Genomic DNA, 18,395 nt, shown 5'->3' with positions numbered 1-18,395 from the left:
TTGAAGCACAAACACATACGTTCATAAGTTCAGTTTTTATATGTTCAAACACATAATTGACTGATTGAAGGAATAAAGCCTGCCTCATTTTTAATCAACAGACAGTTTTTAGATAATACTTGGTGTAAAAAGTTTGAGAACCTCTGTTAAATTGAAGGTGAAGAAGGTGGCACGTGACGTCACGCGCCCCGTTCTCTCTCCTCGCGCGCAGCGCTCCGCTCCTGCTCATCCACTCAGTGAGAAACCCATCCACACATGCTTCGCGTCAATATTTTCAAAATTTTATACTTGACTTGTTAGCATTTGCTAGTAGTTCGCCGCACGCGGTTATTCCATCGATTCCTGTCGTAGATGTCACGCACACGAAGATGAATCATGACAGGTGCGCGCGCTCGATCGGGTCAACTGTCTGCGAAGACTAAGACCGACGCACACAATTAAGGTGGTGTCGAAACAAACAGGCTGGCTCATTCATTTGGCTCGGAGAAAGAAGAGGGGGAAAAAACAAGCTTATTGAGAAGGAGAAGGACGAACACTGTGGAACTAACCGCTGGACATGCGACATGAGTAACATCAGTGATGGAGTTGGAGGGCTTTTGCCCTTCTGGAACTTCAATGGTGAGTCCGAAACATTCCGAATTCTGACCTTTAACTCTTTAGTGGTGACAAGTGGTCCAATTTGCGCGCGTGGCTTTTCATCACAGTCTTGCGCGAATTGGAGCCACAGTATTAGGGCCACTTGAGAAATATATTGTACGATGGACGCATCAAATGGGCTGCCTTTCCCAAGATAATATTATTCATACTGTAACTCATTGAAGTAAACAAAATATTGGAGACAGCTGTCATTGTGATATAGTGCAGCAAGCACAACAAATACACCCATTGTTAAAGACTTAATCACTATACATAGATAGATAGATATACTAATTTTGTGCAATAATATTGACGCAGCAGAGTTGAAGCAATGTGACATCATTTTCATTGTTTACATTTCCGTTTTAAATCTTGACAGTGAGATGTTTTAGCCTATAACTGCACTGATGCGCTGCAGAGTTGTGGCACTGCTCTTTGTCTTTGCCTAACTGGAAAGGTAATTGTAATCTACACTAAAGATTCTCAACCATTGAGTCGTGAAAGGTCCTCAGATGTGACAATTCCATTATCCTTAATTACTTAATTAATTTGAAAATCATTTATATACAAAAAAAAAAAAACATGGATGCCTCCCTGGAGAGATGTTCTGGGCATGTCCCATGAGGCCCCATGAGGCCCCATGAGGCCCCGGGGACGACCCAAGACACGCTGGACAGACTATGTCTTTCGGCTGGCCTGAGAACGCCTTGGGATCCCGCCGGAGGAGCTGGTTGAAGTGGCTGGGGAGAGGGAAGTCAGGGCTTCCCTGCTGAAGCTGCTGCCCCCGCAACCCGACCCCGGATAAGCGGTAGATGATGGATGGATACTACAAAAAAAAGTGTTTATGTTTATCTATCTATGCCAGTGACATATAGTGACAAGCAGAACAATTACATATTTTTTAGGTGTGCATCAGTCAATCATTTAAGTATACAGTGCAGTAGTGCACTGTTCCACCACCGTGAATGGTAAAAATCTGCAAGTAAATGTCAACAACCTAAAATGATTTGTAATTGCTTATTGGTGCCACAAGATGGTGGTACTCTCTCTCCTGGCTTCATTTCAATGTAGGTATTTGGCCCCAAGAAGCCACAAAATGGCATCAAAGGTATATTTATACAGTATATATATAAATTATTATTAGACATAGTCATGGCCTGAGGACACAAACAGCCAACAGGTAAGTTTTAAATCGAATAACAGAGGATTAGTTCCCACTTACAAAAAATTGCAGCGGTTCACTTTTGTTTGGTGTTATTTATCCATAAAATATCAAAATTGTGCTACTTGAAGAAACAAATCTGAGTTGTCTTTGCAGTAGGAGAACTGCGACACGGCCTTTTGAGTCCAAAGTTTGTGCCGCCAATCAGATACAATCATATGAGCTCACAGTGCTAGAAAACTAAATATCATTACAGTACTCTTATTACCAAGACTCCTCCTACTATGTGTCATGTGATAACTTTTCCCCAAGTGAGCAAAACTGTGGCTACTGCTAATGTTAGTTCTGTTCAACTGAGTGAGGAGAACAAAGCGGAGAAGAGGAAGAGACATGGCTAGATCAACTAATAACCTTGAAATTGCAAATGCTCCAAGCTTATTTATGTCATCACTATGGGAGCATTTCAGCTACCTGGTTGAGAACAGAAATGAAAATTGCAGTCGACAAGACCTAGACTATTTGCTGTAAATGCTTCAAAAAAATCTTCCTCAAGTCACGTTGAACATGTTCATGTTGATGCCAATTGAAGCCATAAGTGATATGTCATGATTTAAAAAATACAAACTAAAATTAAAAAAATGAACAAAAATATGTGCCTTTTGAAAACACTTAGGGCTCCACTGTATATTTGTAGACAATCCAGCTGCATTCGAGTGTGAAAACGGACGGATAGAAAGCAGTCTCCAAGTGCCCACTTGATAGATCTGTGATTTCCATTTTTGTATCATCCGCCCATGGTCTGCTTGCAGTTCCTTATAAATGTACTTTGTGCTGCCAGCGGTCTCAAGCAAATCAGTTTATTCTTCAACCATGTCATGGACCGTCAGCGCACCTCTTGCGCATGGCCCTTTAAAAAAAAAAAAATGCCACTCAGCACCAGTTTGTACAGGCCTGCAAAAATATCTAAACTTAGTCCAGCCTGCCCCTGTGCAGATTCATACCTCGTGCCAGACACAAAAATAGAGCCCTGAGTCTAGACCAGTGATTCACAATTGACCTTTCTGTGCCATTAATTGGTCCAAAAATCTTTTAGTTACTACCAGTAGTATATATATATATATATTTTATCATGTCTTGATGCCAGTGAGATTTTCCTCCTGTCAAACATATGCTTGGGCTTCATAATAAAGGTTGGGAAACACTGCTCTAAACAACACATGAAAGGTTGGATGAAAAGCATGTTCTTTTCTTCTCCTCCCCAACCTAAGTATTGCACCCCCCTCCTCCCCCCCGAGCTCCTACGGCCACTTGTTCCTAATTTTACCCCATTTGCATCCTTGTTCCTGCAAAGAAGAAATCCCAGTGGTGGGACTTAAAATGCGAGGCTCACCTACTCTGGTTGAGCCCCAAACATTTTGGTCCTCTGTCATTTTCATTGTTGGAAAGCATAAAGATGTGCAGCAGTTTGAGTGGTTACTAGCATGCATGCCTCACAGTTCTGAGGTTGGTGTTGGAATCTGGGTTCCGACCTTCCCGTGTGGCATTTGCATGTTCGTTCTGTGCTTGCATGGATTTTCTCCGGGTAGGCCGGGTTCCTCCCATTTTCTTTCTTTGTTTTTTTTAAATTTTATTTGAACAAATGTTCTTTTTTTCCATAAAAAAATACCTTCTTCCCACTTTCTAAAAGCATACCTTGAAGACTGTAAAATTGCCCATTGGCTTGAATGTGAGTGAATGGTTGGCGACCAGTCCAGGGTGTTGCCCAAAGCCAGCTGGGAGAGGCTTCTATGCACCTGCGACCTTATAAGGATAAACGGTATTGAAAATGGATGGTAATATTTCTGTATACACATTTATTTCTGTCTAGGTTATTTGGCAAGTCATTTGAATTCAGTTGTTCTGACATTTGTTGCACCAAGGTTATGTTGTGAACAGGGCTGTAGCAACCGTGGGCAGTGGGGGGATGTGAGCGTTGCAACACCCACACTTTTCCTGCTGTTATTCAGATTTAGTCATCCCCCTCCACCACCAACCAACCAAACGCACACGCGCCACACACACAGCTTTGTGGCAAAATACATTTCATACTTGATAGCAACCTGAAGAGGGCGCAATTATTCCAGGTGCTGGAAGAGAATTTAAAGGGATACTTGACTCATTGAACCATATTCAGCGATAAAAAGTTTTTATTTTGTCCAGAATTCATTTGATTATTATTTTTCATGTGCAATTAATACTTTTAAAAACACATTTTTCCACTTGCTGTCGACTGAAGATGGCAACATCTGTCACCAATCACGGCTCACCGGTTTTCTGGGTTTGGTCAGCAAACTGAGCCATGATTGGTCGTCAAAAATGACATAACAGTAATTATAGACACACTATTATCTTCGTACTGTTGAAATTAGCTCAATGAGTTGTGTCCCTTTAAAAAACTACAAAGGGTAAATACATTGGTACCTTGACTTTCAAATTTAACTCAAACTCAATTTACTCGTGTATCCAACTAACTTTCCCCATTGAAATGAATTGAAATAAATATTATTAATCTGTTCAAAAATCTGTAGCTGAACCACTTTTTTTGAGGGGACAGAACAGAAATAAAAAAATAAATGTCATGTCCATTAATTTTAACGAGTTTTTTGACTGCCAAGCATGCTCACAGAACTTCAACTACTGGTAGTATCTCTAGTCACCACTGTAACGAAAAGTCTGAAGTCAGGCCACAGACACTTGAAATGAAATTTGGAAGTGCATTTCATGAACAAATGATATCTTAGATATTATTTCAGATCATTTGGATGCTAAGGTTGATGTGCTTTGCAAGACAGATATAAGTAAATGTGTACGTTCACTCATTTTCAAATAACTGGGTTGCATCTGTGATTTTCACTGAGTACCGCCTCAGTTTTTCAATTTAAAGTATTAAAATATTGAACATGAGACATATTTTCAATAATTTCCCAAATATTGTAAATCATATTTAAGATGTTGAAAATATGCATTTTTTGCCACCCAAAGCTACACAGGGTGGTAGGCAAGGTGGAAATCATTCAAGTGCTACGGATTGGAGCATTATCGATTAGCTGCAAGGAAGAACACAAAGAGAAACAAATTGCAAGCCAGATCACAATAGATGGCAAACGGGTGCAAGGGGTAGCAGCCATTGACACCAATGGACAGTTAGTGTAGTCATCTCAAGAAAACACACACATTTGACAGCCGATGCAATAAAAGTGAAGGGAGCACGGGTGACTGAATTTTGACACTTAACACTCACAAGGAATGGAGAATAAGTAAACAGCTTGCCATTTATGATCAAGTTTGATGAGGACTGGAATAGGATATATGTGCTTTGGGTCGTTAGACCTTAAACCCCTGCAGTTAATGCTCTAAATGTCAGAAGTGCGGGCATGGCGGCTGTTTGCAGAGGCCAGCAAAGGGAGATATGCTGGGGAACATGAAGATGGCAAATGCACCGAAGGAGCTCAACTGTGGAGGGGAACATGCTGTAGCTCTGCTTACTGGGGTTGTGAGGCCAGTGAGGCCAGTAAGAAAGGCGTTGCAGCGGATTAAAATATTTGCTTAAGCCGTCAAGAAAGTAAAAGGTCAAACGGGGCAATTAAATAACAAACACATTATAACAAGGCATGTGGAGGATGCTGCAAATTAATAATGAATTATGCAAAATAAGTTCATATTGTTTATAGTAGAGGCTAATAAATTGTTCAGCACAAACAGAGAGGAAAACTGAAAAATTAAGATAACAGTCAACGCAGAATATTAAACATTTTTTTAACTGGATAATGCAAATACTGCAAATACAGTGGTACCTTGAGAAACTAGTTAAATTTAGCTGTGATCATGCTCACAACTCAAAACACAACTAATCTTTCCCCATTTAAACGAATGAGAATATTCATTCATCTATCCCATCAGCATCCGCAAAAATATGTTTGTAAATAGTTTTTTAAATCACAAAAACAGCAATTACGTAGTTGAAACGAATGCAAAGAATTAAACAGTTTGTGCAGCATGATAATTCATTGCAGCTTCTTCTGATGTGCATGGCTTGGCCACCGGGGACAGTATAACATAGCCATGCAGACACATACAAGAGGACTTTCACAACTACTGTAAATGAATAGTAACTGCAGTAATTAGAAAGTTTTTTGTAGAAGATAAAAAATTATGTATATGTTATGTTCAAGAGGTTGTATCCCAAAAGACGCAGACACCAATAATAGCATTAACAGTTATTTATTCGTATAACAAAGTTTGAACTGAAGGTGATGCAACAATCAAAGCGCACCCATCAGCCAAACGCTATACATGGAGTGCCCAGTAAGTCATGAACTAAACGGCTTGTGAAAACCGCACTCACGGCTAGGCGAGAAGGGATCGTGGATCAAAAGACGTGGAGCAAGGAAGCGAACTATCATTGGGCTTTCAAGGCATGCAGATGAAATGTCCGACAAACAGAATGTGTTTTCCGCTGCCCCCCTTTATACACTGTGGTTGCCTCTTATAGGCTGCTGATTACATCAGGCAATTGCAACACAAAGGACACAGTCTGAAAGCACAAACATCTCATCATCGATGATGGAGGAAGCACCGTCGGCGGACTCAGTGGACTGGAGACAACTGGCCTGATCAGGGAAACGTGGAATACCGGATGAACTTTGAGAGTCATTGGGAGCTTCAGCTTGACAGAGACCGGATTGACCACGGACTCGATTTCGAAAGGACCGATGAAACCGGGATCCATTTTCCTGGACCCCCCCAGCCAGATGCATATTCCTTGAGGAGAGCCAGACTTCCTGACCCGGGTGGTAGTCGGGAGCAGGTAGCCGCCGCTGATTAGCGATCTGTTGATTGTGGTCTGTGGTGCTGCTCTGGTTTCCCGCTACACCCGATGGACTCTGCGGAGGTGATGCTGTATCGATGGGATGGCCACTTCCCCTTCCTGAGAGGGAAACAAGGGGGGCTGGTATCCATAAACTGATATGAAGGGGGAGCGGTCTGTGGCAGAGGAGGCGAGTGAATTGTGCATAGGCATATTCCACCCATAGTAGGGGAGTGGACCAAAACGTAAGGTGACGGTGACAGAAAACGCAAAAAGCAGTCTTGATTGACCCCTTTCTGTCTGTCCATTTGTTTGCGGGTGATAGCCCGAAGAAAGGCTCGCTGTGGCTCCCAAAGCTGCGCAAAATTTTGTCCACACATGGAATATGAGCTGGGAGCCTCGGTCCGAGACAATGTCTATGGGGATTCCGTGGACTCAGAATATGTGGCGGGTTAACAAGTTTGCAGCTTTGGGGGCGATGAAATGAGCCATTTTAGAGCAACGATCTACTACAGTCAGTATTACTGTGTGGCCTCAGGAAGCAGCGAGGCCAATAATAAAGTCCAATGACACGTGTGACCACCGACGCGGCGGAATGGGTAAAGGTCGTAGCAATCCTGCTGGAGGTCGATGTGAAGCCGAGCAGGCGCTGATGAACTCAACGATGTCCCTCCACATCCTAGGCCACCAAAACATCTGAGCAGAGAGTGCGTCTCACTCTGGGGTGGCAAGCGACCCGCAAAGCATGTCCCCCTTGAAGCACTTCTGTACGCAGGTGGTCGGGAACGAACAATCTACCCTCCGGACCTCTGTCTGGAACGAGCATGGTGGAGGACTTCTTGGACTTTTCTTTCTATCGCCCACCGTAACGCTCCCACCACCCGGTCACTCGGAACATTGTCTCGGTGCTGGTGCACATCGGGCTTGGTATTGGAGGAGCCATTTCTGTAGGTCACGATAAAGTTGAACCGGGCGAGGATCAGCACCCAACAAGCCTGTCTGGAGTTGAGTCGCTTGGCGGTGCAGATGTAGGCCAGGTTCTTGTGGTCCGTGAAGACTGTAAATAGTTTATTGGCAGCCTCCAGCCAGTGCCTCCACTCCTGCAGAGCCAGAACGATGGCCAGCAACTCACAGTTACCCACGCCATAATTAGCCTCAGAAGAAGTGAGGCGCCGGGAAAAGAAGGCACAGGGGTGGAGCATCTGGTCGACCGGGGAGTGCTGCCACTCCGATGTCCGATGCATCAATCTGGACAATAAAAGAGACGTCGTGATCAGGATGATTCAACATCGGCGGACATGTGAATAAATCTTTGAGTTTGACAAAGGCGGACTCAGCTTCAGGGCTGCATTTAATTTCGTTAAATCCCCTGTAATCTACACATGGAGGTAGGGTTCTATGGCAGGGGGGTCCCAGTTAATGTCAGGATTAAACATCTTTAACCATGGAAGGCTTAAAACAACAGGGGCAGATTATAATGGCATGATCAAGAAGCGACGCGTATCCATGATTACCAGAAAGTTTTAGATTAAGGAGAGCTGTAATGCGGGTTACTTCAGCCAGAAGGTGTCCGTCGAAATCTAACACCCGTCTAGGTTTTTGAAGTTGGAGGGTAGGACAGTTAAGGACCCCTAAAACTCCAGGATCAATAAAACAGTCAACGGACCCGGACCTGCCCAAAATCGCATGCTTCCCCAGCCAGTTCAAGTCTTTTTGCATTAGTGTCCGTAACCAGATGGAAAAGTTCTGTTGTTGTCCTCATAGTACTCACACTGGTGGTCCGTGCTGGAACTGGCTGACTGGTTCTCCACTGGTCATTTCCCTCTCAGAGCCAGAGCAGGACCATCTTGGCGCAGAGGTCTGATCGGGCATGAAGATACTTGGTGACCTAGTTGACCACAGTAGAAGCAGGCCCCAGTCTGGATGTGTCGCAGTCGCTCGGCCTGGCTGAGACGTCCTCCGCCCCTCTCCAGAAACTTGGTCTTTCCCCACTGGCTCCATGAGCCCCGGGACCACCTCCAGGATTCGTTGGGACCGTCTTGGTGGTATGCGAGGGGTAGCTGGGGCGCTCCGTACGACATTCTCTTTGCCGCTCCCTCTAGTAGATGTCGAATGGCGAGAGCGATGAGTCCTTCCAAATCAGTATTATCATCCCTGACAGCTAGCTCGTACTTTACTCGCGGGTCCAAGCCCCGGCGGAAAATACTACGCAAAGCAGTGTCATCGAAACCGCTTTGGGCTGCCAGTATGCGGAATTCAATGGCGTAGTCCGCAACAGAATGGTCTCCCTGGGCATAATTCATCAGTCTACTTCCGGCATCCTTGTCCTTGACAGGGTGACCAAAGACTCGCTTTAATTCAGCAAGGCAAGCCGGAAGCGAAGTGCGCAATACTGGTTTGGCATTGCTTACCGCCATAGCCCATGTTGCTGCTTTACCCGTAAGTAAACTCATCATGAACGCGACTTTGGTAATATCTTGGCAATAGGTAAAGGGTTGTTGGTCAAAAATTAAAAAAGCAGTGTGTGAATTTAGCGTCTCCGTAAGATCAGTCAAGGACATCTCATGACGTCCAACCATCTGTCCTTGGCTGGCCAGGGCACGTTGTACCGTTTTTGAGTCTGCTGGATCCATATGGTCGGACGATTCTGTTATGTTCAGGAGGTTGGATCCCAAAAGACGCAGACACCAATACTGGTGTTAACAATTATTTATTTGTATAGCAAAGTTTCAACTGAAGGTGATGCAACCATCAAGGCACATCCGCACTAACAGGGGCAAACGCTAAACATTGAGTGCCGAGTAAATCATGAACTAAACGGCTTGCGCGAAACGTACTCACGACTAGACCAGGCAGCGGAAACTATACTACAAACGGCGAGAAGGGATCGTGGATCAAAAGACGTGGAGCAAGGAAGCGAACTATCGTTGGGCTTTGAAGGCATGCAGATAAATTGTCCGACAAACAGAATCTGTTTTCCGCTGACCCCTTTATAAGTTTAAACTTTGTTTTTTTAACTTGTAACTTTTGTTTTTTAAATTCAGTTTGTTTTAATTAGTTTTTAGGGTTTGTTAGTTTTTATTTTTTCGAAAGTGCTTCATTTTAGTTTAGTGTGTATTAGTTTATTAGCGTTATATATATATATATATATTTCTCTGAGTACTGATGTCAGTTGTGTAGAATAAACACAAATGATTGATATGACAGAGGTGCCTTGAGATATGAGTGACTTGATTAATGAATTTTAGTGATACAAGCTTTATATATATATATATATATATATATACATATCAGAATTTTTATTTATTTTGGTCCTCAAAACAAATTTTGACCTCCAGCAAACTTACCTTTTCGCAATTTTGCTTTATTTTTTTATATTTTTTTTAAAGATTATTTCATAAGCATTTAATAAAGTTCAGTAGTACACGGTATAATTTCATGCAGGGAGCGGCATACTGTCACGTACCGTTGTAGTTTTATACTCAATTAAATTGTGTTTAACCATTCATGGTCTGTGTTTCCAAAGTGGTCGCCATTGTAGTGACATCACATTGTAGTACGTCCAGCTCCCCCCCCCCCTTCCCCTTCGCAAGTGGGATTTCCGAGTTGAAGTGGGCGTTCCCGTACACATTTCCTGGTTTGAAGTCGGAAAACTCAGACTTCCTACCATCCGAATGCAGCAAAGATCGAGTTTATCTTCTTATTGATGGTGGTCATACACCTTAACACCGGTTTGCCATTCGCCTTTTCAAATTAAATGACATCTGGTAATTTGGTCGCTCTCTCTGTGTGGCTCAGTAGCAGCCCACTGCCCAGTTGTTGGGCACCTCAGAATTTGCACAAGAGAATGCCGCACGGCAAGCACAGCAGGGCTCCGATACAATGGCAAATAGGGGCCATTACGGATGGTTGTTATCCTCTACGTGATGTTCTTTCCATTCAAATAACAAATCCATATTGACATGCAAAGATTTGAATTTAGTTCCATCCACTGAAATATCATTCTGCATGAAAACCCAGTAATGACGATCAAGATAAAAATGGCGCCAGGGGCTTCATTGTTCTGCTCCAGCCAAAAAGCTCTCAAACAACCACCGTCGAAAGTGAGGATACAAACTCAATCTCGCCACCTGTAGTCATGTTGTGATCTTCCACCCTGATTCATTCTGTAATGACCCATTTTCTCACAGCTCCCATGTCACACGTCGTTTGGTAATCATCTCTGATGTCCCTGTGTGGGAATGCGTTAGATGCGGATGTTGTAAAAGTTGTCGAAGAACAAGATGTCTGTACTCGAATGTTAACTTGCAGGGAGAAATTATGCTTACACTGCTGATATTTTATTCATTGCCATACCCATCATTAATTTAATTAAAAACTACAGACTCGTTTTGCCGCATGTAGAAAATGGTCATCGGCTGTAAGCTTTAATTGCAACTGCACTGCATAATATTTGTTGGTGATGTTTGATGTACAAGGTGGTCGAAGTACTCACACTCTGTACTTAAGTAGAAGTCAGAAGTATAAAACAAAGAATATGGTGAAGGAAGCTGAAGTCAAAAGTAAAAAAAAAAAGGGCAGTAAGTATCCTTTTACATTATAAACAATGGGGGGGGGGGCTTCGGGGGGGGGGGGGGTAAATAAAGTACAGATATTACTGAAAAATCCACTTTTTTTTTCAATACGTTTCATACTAGTTGGCTTGCGACTAATTTGGTTGGTGTGTGACTTAACTGATCATTTTGGTTTCACGTGTAAATTATAATTATCATATCGGAAATTAAAAGCGCAAACCATTACCTCAGGGGAAAAAAAGCCTCGGCTCCATTAGCCACTGCCTTTTCCAAGGATGCTGATTGGTCCCCTGTGGGAGCCTTTATTATTGTTGCAGGTATTGCAATTATTAAGAATAACATAACTAATGGTAGAGCAAATGTGTATTTTCAAACCGGTTGACTTTTACATTAATCAATAACCAAGAAGTAGCTCTCACTTTCTAAAAGTTTGGTGGCCCCATACAGTTAGTGTGAATATGAATGTGACTGGTTGTTTGTCTTTACGTGCCATGTGAATGGCTGGCGACCAGTCCTGCCTTCCACCAGTTCATTCGAGCTTGAGAAGATACAGTGTCATTTCATTTCCACACAAATCACAAACTCATCAAAGTGTTCCCTTTTTAGTCATTGTACTCGGAATAATACGGGTGGGCAGGCACTCGCGGGAACCAACTATTTGTGCTGCAAAAGGCAATTTTCCATCAATTAGTTTAGTTCGTGTCACAAGACTTACAACTCCATGTGTAGTGAAATATTGAATGTGATTTTAAGGGGGCATATTATGGAAAATTGTTGGTGGTGACCATTTGACCCTCGAGTGGATTAATTTGATTTCTATTGTTTTCTATGTGAAGATTTACATACCATGTATAGTGTACTCCTAAATACAATACTGTTATCTTATCGCCCATTTATAAGAAAAAATGGTAAAGTGATAACAAATTCATATTTTTTTAGCCTCATCCCACCTCTCCCAAATATAACATACATACAAAATGACCATATTGCATGACATTTGACAACATGAAACAGTTAATGTAATGCAATAATGATAATAAAAAAAAAGGAAATCAACCTGATTTAAATAAATAATAAATAAATTACAAAACTGAAACAAATAAATATGTACTGAAGTTGGAAGTGTGCCTTTTCCAGAGCAGCATTTTTAGATGCAAAGACATAAATTAGGTGATTGCATATATTGTAATTAATACTTATGATCGTCAAGCCACTTGAACGCTCTTGTGCCATTAATGAGCGGAGGTAAGTCTTAATCAGCTTTGTCTTTCAAAAGCTCCGCTCAACAGAGGCAAGTGAAACAGTGGGCGTAACTGCAATGCAAAGATTTGGATGCAGCATAATCATAATAATAATAATATATTTTTAAAAACGACTGCAGTTGGTATAACACGTTTTTATTATAGACTATCATGTAAACGCTATCTTACTATAATGTAAATGCTAGCTTACTATAATGTAAATGCTAGCTTACTATAATGTAAATGCTAGTTTACTATAATGTAAATGGTAGCTTACTACTACTGCTATTACTACTACTGCTGTAAAACGCCTTTCCCCATTAAATACATTTATTTAAAAAAAAAACAAAAAAAAAAACAGTTCAAGGAACACAACTTCATGAGGCAGAAACATTCTTGTTTTTACATTTTACATTTTTTCATGTGTAAAATAACAAGGTGTTAATGGCTTATAGTTGTGTTCTTATATTCTAAACAGCTAAGTTTGACATTTTGAGTTGAATGTTTTCCTTTTTAATGGGCAAAAGGTTTTTTTATAAAATAAATGAAGATAAAGTTCTATTATCTTATTATTATTATTATTTATTCATTTTTAATGAAAATACCTCAACGTGCAATTTAAAGCACATTACCTGTAGTCTTGGTCCAGAATATTGAAAAAGAATTAAAGTAAGCCAGACATCAGCTGTCAAACTCACTTACCAACCAGACACTCGTTGGTATTGCTAACAGCTAGCTGCTAGCCACTTATGTCGGAGGCTTCTGCCGTATCATACAATGACAGCGTAATTAATTAGCGATTTCTTAGCGTCCTAAATTATCGATTGAACACGAGTTGGGGATAGCATTGTGTAGATGTTGGTCGCAACTATAATGTTAATCAAATACGATAATGAAAGAGAGTTTAAAAGAGAAATCAAGATAGCCATCACGCCACGACATGGGCCAACTTCAAAATAAAAGTGTACTAAGGCTATTTGCATTGCCGTCAATGTATTACTGTATTTGCTCAATGTTATTTTGAATTAGGCTTAGATTGTTACATTGAGTATATTTCAGCTTCCTTGACATGTCAGAATGGTATCGACTGTGAAGTCGCACTTTGTTGTTGTTGTTTCCTCCCACCAACCAATCCGAGGATCGTGCGCAATCCGAACCGCAGGACTTTTATCCGAACCGACCACGGATCAATTATGATCCATTGCACCATTAATATATATAGAGTATAATATAGTGGTGACATTTTATATTATACTACAAACTGTTCATTTTACTATCACTTTTCAAAAGGCATTAACGCAAATTGCCCACTGAATAACTTTTCTTATGTGAATTGGCTCAAAGATAAAGAAATCTTGTGGTATACAAGCTCAATTACGTATGTATAGTGGTTATCAATTCTATCATTACACCTTTCTGGTGTCGTCATCCATTGCAATTCATTTATTGGTACGAGTGAATCCCCTAAAATCCCCAATAAGGTCATTTTGCGGCCCATTTTCTATCTAGCAAAATATCTTCCTTCATTCAATCTTTTGTTTACCGCAAACACATCTCAGTGTTCCTAATGCTGTGCTGCTTTCTTACATTTGAGACATGAGAGGCTTTAGTGATGGAATCAGCAGTAAAGAACCTTATGTCTGCTTTTTTATAATTCATAGAGAGTCTAAGCCCGAGCTTCGTCAAGTGTGGAGCAAACGCTTGGGAACTTGTTTCTAGTAATACACTGAACAGAAATACAAACGCACCACTTTTGGTTTTGCTCCCATTTTTCATGAGCTGAACTCAAAGATCTAAGACTTTTTCTATGAGCACAGACGGTCTGTTTCTCTCAAATATTCTCCACAAATCTCTGTTAGGGCGCGCTTCTCCTTTGCTGAGATAATCCATCCACCTCACAGGTGTGACATTGTCAAGATGCCGATTAGACAGCAGGATTATTGCACAAATGTGTGAGGCCACTATAAAATGGAAAGTTTGACTCTATCAGGAGTGTCCTGGGTTTCAGAGAATCAGTTAGATCTATTGTGACTTGCCCACCAATGTGGTCCAGTGAGACATTGAATTACAAGATTAGGAGGAAAGGAGGGGGGAAAAGCTTGCGACTTTCTTATGACTTACATATATTGTGGTTTTCATAGAATGAATCTCACAACATGACGAAAACAGATACAGAGATTTCCTTTCCTTTATCACATGCCAAGTGACAAATAATTCTTTGCTCAATGCTTGGGTTTCTCATTGACGGTATGTCCCAGTCTCAGATGTTCAGTCAAGCTAATCTCCAGATGCAGTAGCAGGCAGCTCTTTTCACTGGTCCAATGATGCATTGCAGAGTGACAAGCAGGACATAATCTTTCTCGGTGGGTGCTGGATGGAGGGTAAATAAACTGTATAAACATTGAAGAAACACTCGCTCTTTTGGGATGTTAAATTAAAACGTTGCTGTGGTTGTATTAATTTACAGCAGGCAAGTAAACAATGATTTGAAAAGATTTCTCACTTGGTTAACCAATTGGCAGTACAGTATTACCATTTGTTGCTTTAATGTCGTCATTGTTTTTTTCTTTTTTTTTCTGCAGGTGCATCTACCGTGACATCATCTCATTTCCATAAACCTCTGCTGTTATGCAAACACACAATAATAGAGGGCCACAGGAACATTTTGTTCCAGGAACGATTCTACCCAACTAAAAGTTCTTGGTAATTTTGGTGAAAAGTGGTCGGTGTCCAAAAAGATGAATTTCAGGAGGTAATTGTCCAAGTAAAAATGTGCTTCAATTTGGGCTGCAGCCTTAAAATGTGCCGCTTGCTCATTGAGATCTGAACTATCTCATTCATTTACTGAACCAGAAGAGTTAGACTGTTAGAAAAATGCAGAAAAATGTGTCATCCCTTTGGGTTTGCATTGTATAGCTATGCACTATTGTGTCAATGCAAAGATTATCATTCTGTGGCAACACCAAGGTCTGAACGGCTCACCAATGACTATTTCTCAGTAGATTAGAAATCAATCACAAAACTGGAAGAAAAAAAAGTTTCATTTGACATGAGGAAATTCATATTTTCCACATCATCTCTAATTCCTGGGGCTATTATGCAATGCAACAATTGAATGTTGATGGCGTATGGCAATTACCGTATGTTGTCACGTTTGTCACTGAATCCGCATGCGGTTACGTGGCTGTGCACTGAAATATAAAAAATTACCCCCCAAGGGAAAGTCTCTGAAGGTTGTTATAAAAAGCAACGTCTGTGCATATACGATTCAAGCACGACAGATCCCGTCTCTGACATACATGTTTCATCACAGGCTCATGTCTCGGTGTGTTACATGTGTGTGTGCATATACTGCACATACTGCACATACTTCACAAGACATATTTTAGTGCGAAAATAATTCATCATATTCTGATGCATGACTTCCATTGCCGAGCTTGTTTGAAACTAACATTAAAGATTCGATCTTGGATTTATGTAATAATTCGTTTAATGTTTATTTGCTGACAGCTGTCACACAAATGCTGTTTACATGCAAACTCACATTCTTAAAAGTGAATTCAGAGATTTGTCTCGAAATATATCAAACGTATGTGTAGATAATCGCTGTGCAGAGACTGATAATTATATAGTACTGACTTGTAGACTTGTTTTTCATCATTTTAGTTTTCAGGAAATGTTTGGGTGGGCGCGGCTAAATGAGAGCCCCGTGACTCACTTGAGTGCAAGCATGAGTCATCCCCACCCCACTTGACCACCTTCATTGACATCTCCAGCGCAATTGCAATGTGCACATCTAACCATGCCTACAAATATGCATACAAGCGTGCGGCTACTTTAGAGTGCCTCATTGTCAGCTATGAGTGCGAACACATCACTGTAAGAAAGGCGGAAGCATCAAGAGAGGAATAGAAGAGGGTTGGGAGAAAGTTTGATTTGATAGCTTTGCACTGGTGTGGTCGCTTTAGAGTGCCTCATTGTAAGGCGTGATCGATTGTCATGAGGAGGGGGAAAAAAGCTTTGACGTGACTTGAGCTCTGTACTAGCATGACCCAGTGGGACACATTATTATTATTATTATTATTATTATTATTAGTAGTAGTAGTAGTAGTAGTAGTAGTAGTATTATAGCTACCAGAGGCTTTAAGTGGATACATTTTGGGGATTTAGTTAGCTTAATGTGTAGAAAGATGCTAGAGGATGTAGCATCCATTTTATCAGGTCATTGATTGAGAAGAGTGGGGCCCACAGCATTTGAGAGTAGAGAAAACTGTTTGATTTTTTTATTTTTTATTTTTTTATGAATTTTATTCACCAGGCAATTTGTTGATCGTTCAAATTTGGCATTGTTAACAAAAATCTTCTCTATGGTGTCAGAAGACATTTCAAGTTACAAGGGTTTTAACCTAACTTCAATTTAATTTCAATACACTTGTTCTCTCCTTAGGCTCATGCGACAGTTTTGTTGTTGTTGTTGTCGTCGTCTCATTTAACCGTGCAGAACCAGACCAAAAAATGTCATTTTAAAACCTATAACTGACAGGAGAATGCTTGCCCATATGTTTAAACTCTGTACTGATTCTCAAGAAACTGCTCAGTTGTGTCACTGATGGTCAATTATAGCAGAACTGCATCCAACTTCAGACTCCATTGTGTTAAAATTCTCTCCAGAATGCTCAGAGATGCTGTCGACATGTTGGTAATACTAATGAAAGGAAGTGATTGACAACAATAGCGCTCAGGAGAAAAAAACAACTGTCCCAAACGAGTGCACAGTCTGTTCTTTGTCTTTTCGTTAGGCAAAGAACAAACAAACGCGACTTTGTGTGCTGCAGTACAGTGTTGAACTTTGCTGAGCGGTAATTGTCGCATTCAGTAATTTGCTGACTGCATCATTTGCATACAGAACTTGGACTGCCAGTTTGACTTCTACAGAGTGCAGACAGCTCCTTTTTTTTTTTGTTCCCAGTGACTTTGCACGGTAAAGATAATGCATGCATGGATTTCTTTCTTCTCATGCATACTGGAGGAATTGCTGAGAAAAGCATTCACCCTAATGCCATTGTGTTTGAATTGTATTTGCTTTTGAAACTCTTTTGCACCTCATCTATTGTGAGTTGTCGACGCATTCGTTAAATGCGTGAAATGCAAAGGAAAAAAAATAAAAAGATGTAACTACAGCAATTATTTCCACAAGTGAATGTTGGACAAACATGAACAACAACAACTGAAAAATCAGTACATAATGTCTGTGTGCACTACTGAATAATTCTCCAGAATATTAACAAATATAATGAAAAAAAGATGAGTCGATGTGTATAAAATCCCCTAACCCTCACCAGCCCGCATTACCCTCTGCTCGCCATCTCCTGCTGACTTTGTACGGCACTTTTAAAGCATTCGCTGAATGTTATCGCGGGAAACCAGTCTCATTGTTAAATTGCTTGGAATAACTTGACTCAGCATGTTCCACAAAAAATAAAAAATAAATGGTACGCTGTGTATCGCTGCTTGCTGTACTTCAAAGCGCCAAGTGAATACATTTATTGTTCGGAGTGGTTTTAATCTCAGCCGTGCACTAGTTTATTTGAGCTTTCGTTGTAATTATTGTTTTTAGCTGTATCAACAATAACATTAGACGTGCAAATGAAGGGATGCTGCAGAACCATTTGAGCCTGCTGAGGTTGTGCAGGTTTAAACTGCTGGTGACCCACTGCACATATTAGTAGCTTCTCCTTCGTTTTTCATCAGTGCTACTGGTGGGGCACATAGCAGCGCACTCTTCCTAACCAGATGTATGGAAAACCTGCCATTTTAAAAATGGAAAACATACATGCAAAATACGTGCTCTAAATGTATTTAATTTTTCATTAAAAAAATTCTTAGTGCATGTATAAGAACCAGCCCAACAAATGGTTTGAATAATAAAAAAATAA

The 18,395-nt window shown here is 40.9% G+C and overlaps 1 protein-coding gene across 1 annotated transcript in view; it reads left to right on the top strand.

The window, feature by feature from the left end:
- The first annotated feature begins 250 nt into the window (after positions 1-250).
- The window catches only part of LOC144035668 (muscarinic acetylcholine receptor M4-like), a 35,178-nt gene continuing 17,033 nt past the window's right edge, over positions 251-18,395 (top strand). Inside the window, exon 1 of the mRNA XM_077545573.1 lies at positions 251-618. Coding sequence (XP_077401699.1) covers positions 564-618 — 55 coding nt within the window. The 5' untranslated portion in view covers positions 251-563. The remainder of the gene's footprint in view (positions 619-18,395) is intronic.

The sequence above is a fragment of the Vanacampus margaritifer genome, chromosome 1, assembly GCF_051991255.1.
Source record: "Vanacampus margaritifer isolate UIUO_Vmar chromosome 1, RoL_Vmar_1.0, whole genome shotgun sequence".
NCBI lineage: Eukaryota > Metazoa > Chordata > Actinopteri > Syngnathiformes > Syngnathidae > Vanacampus > Vanacampus margaritifer.
This window is presented reverse-complemented; position numbering and strand designations above follow the sequence as displayed.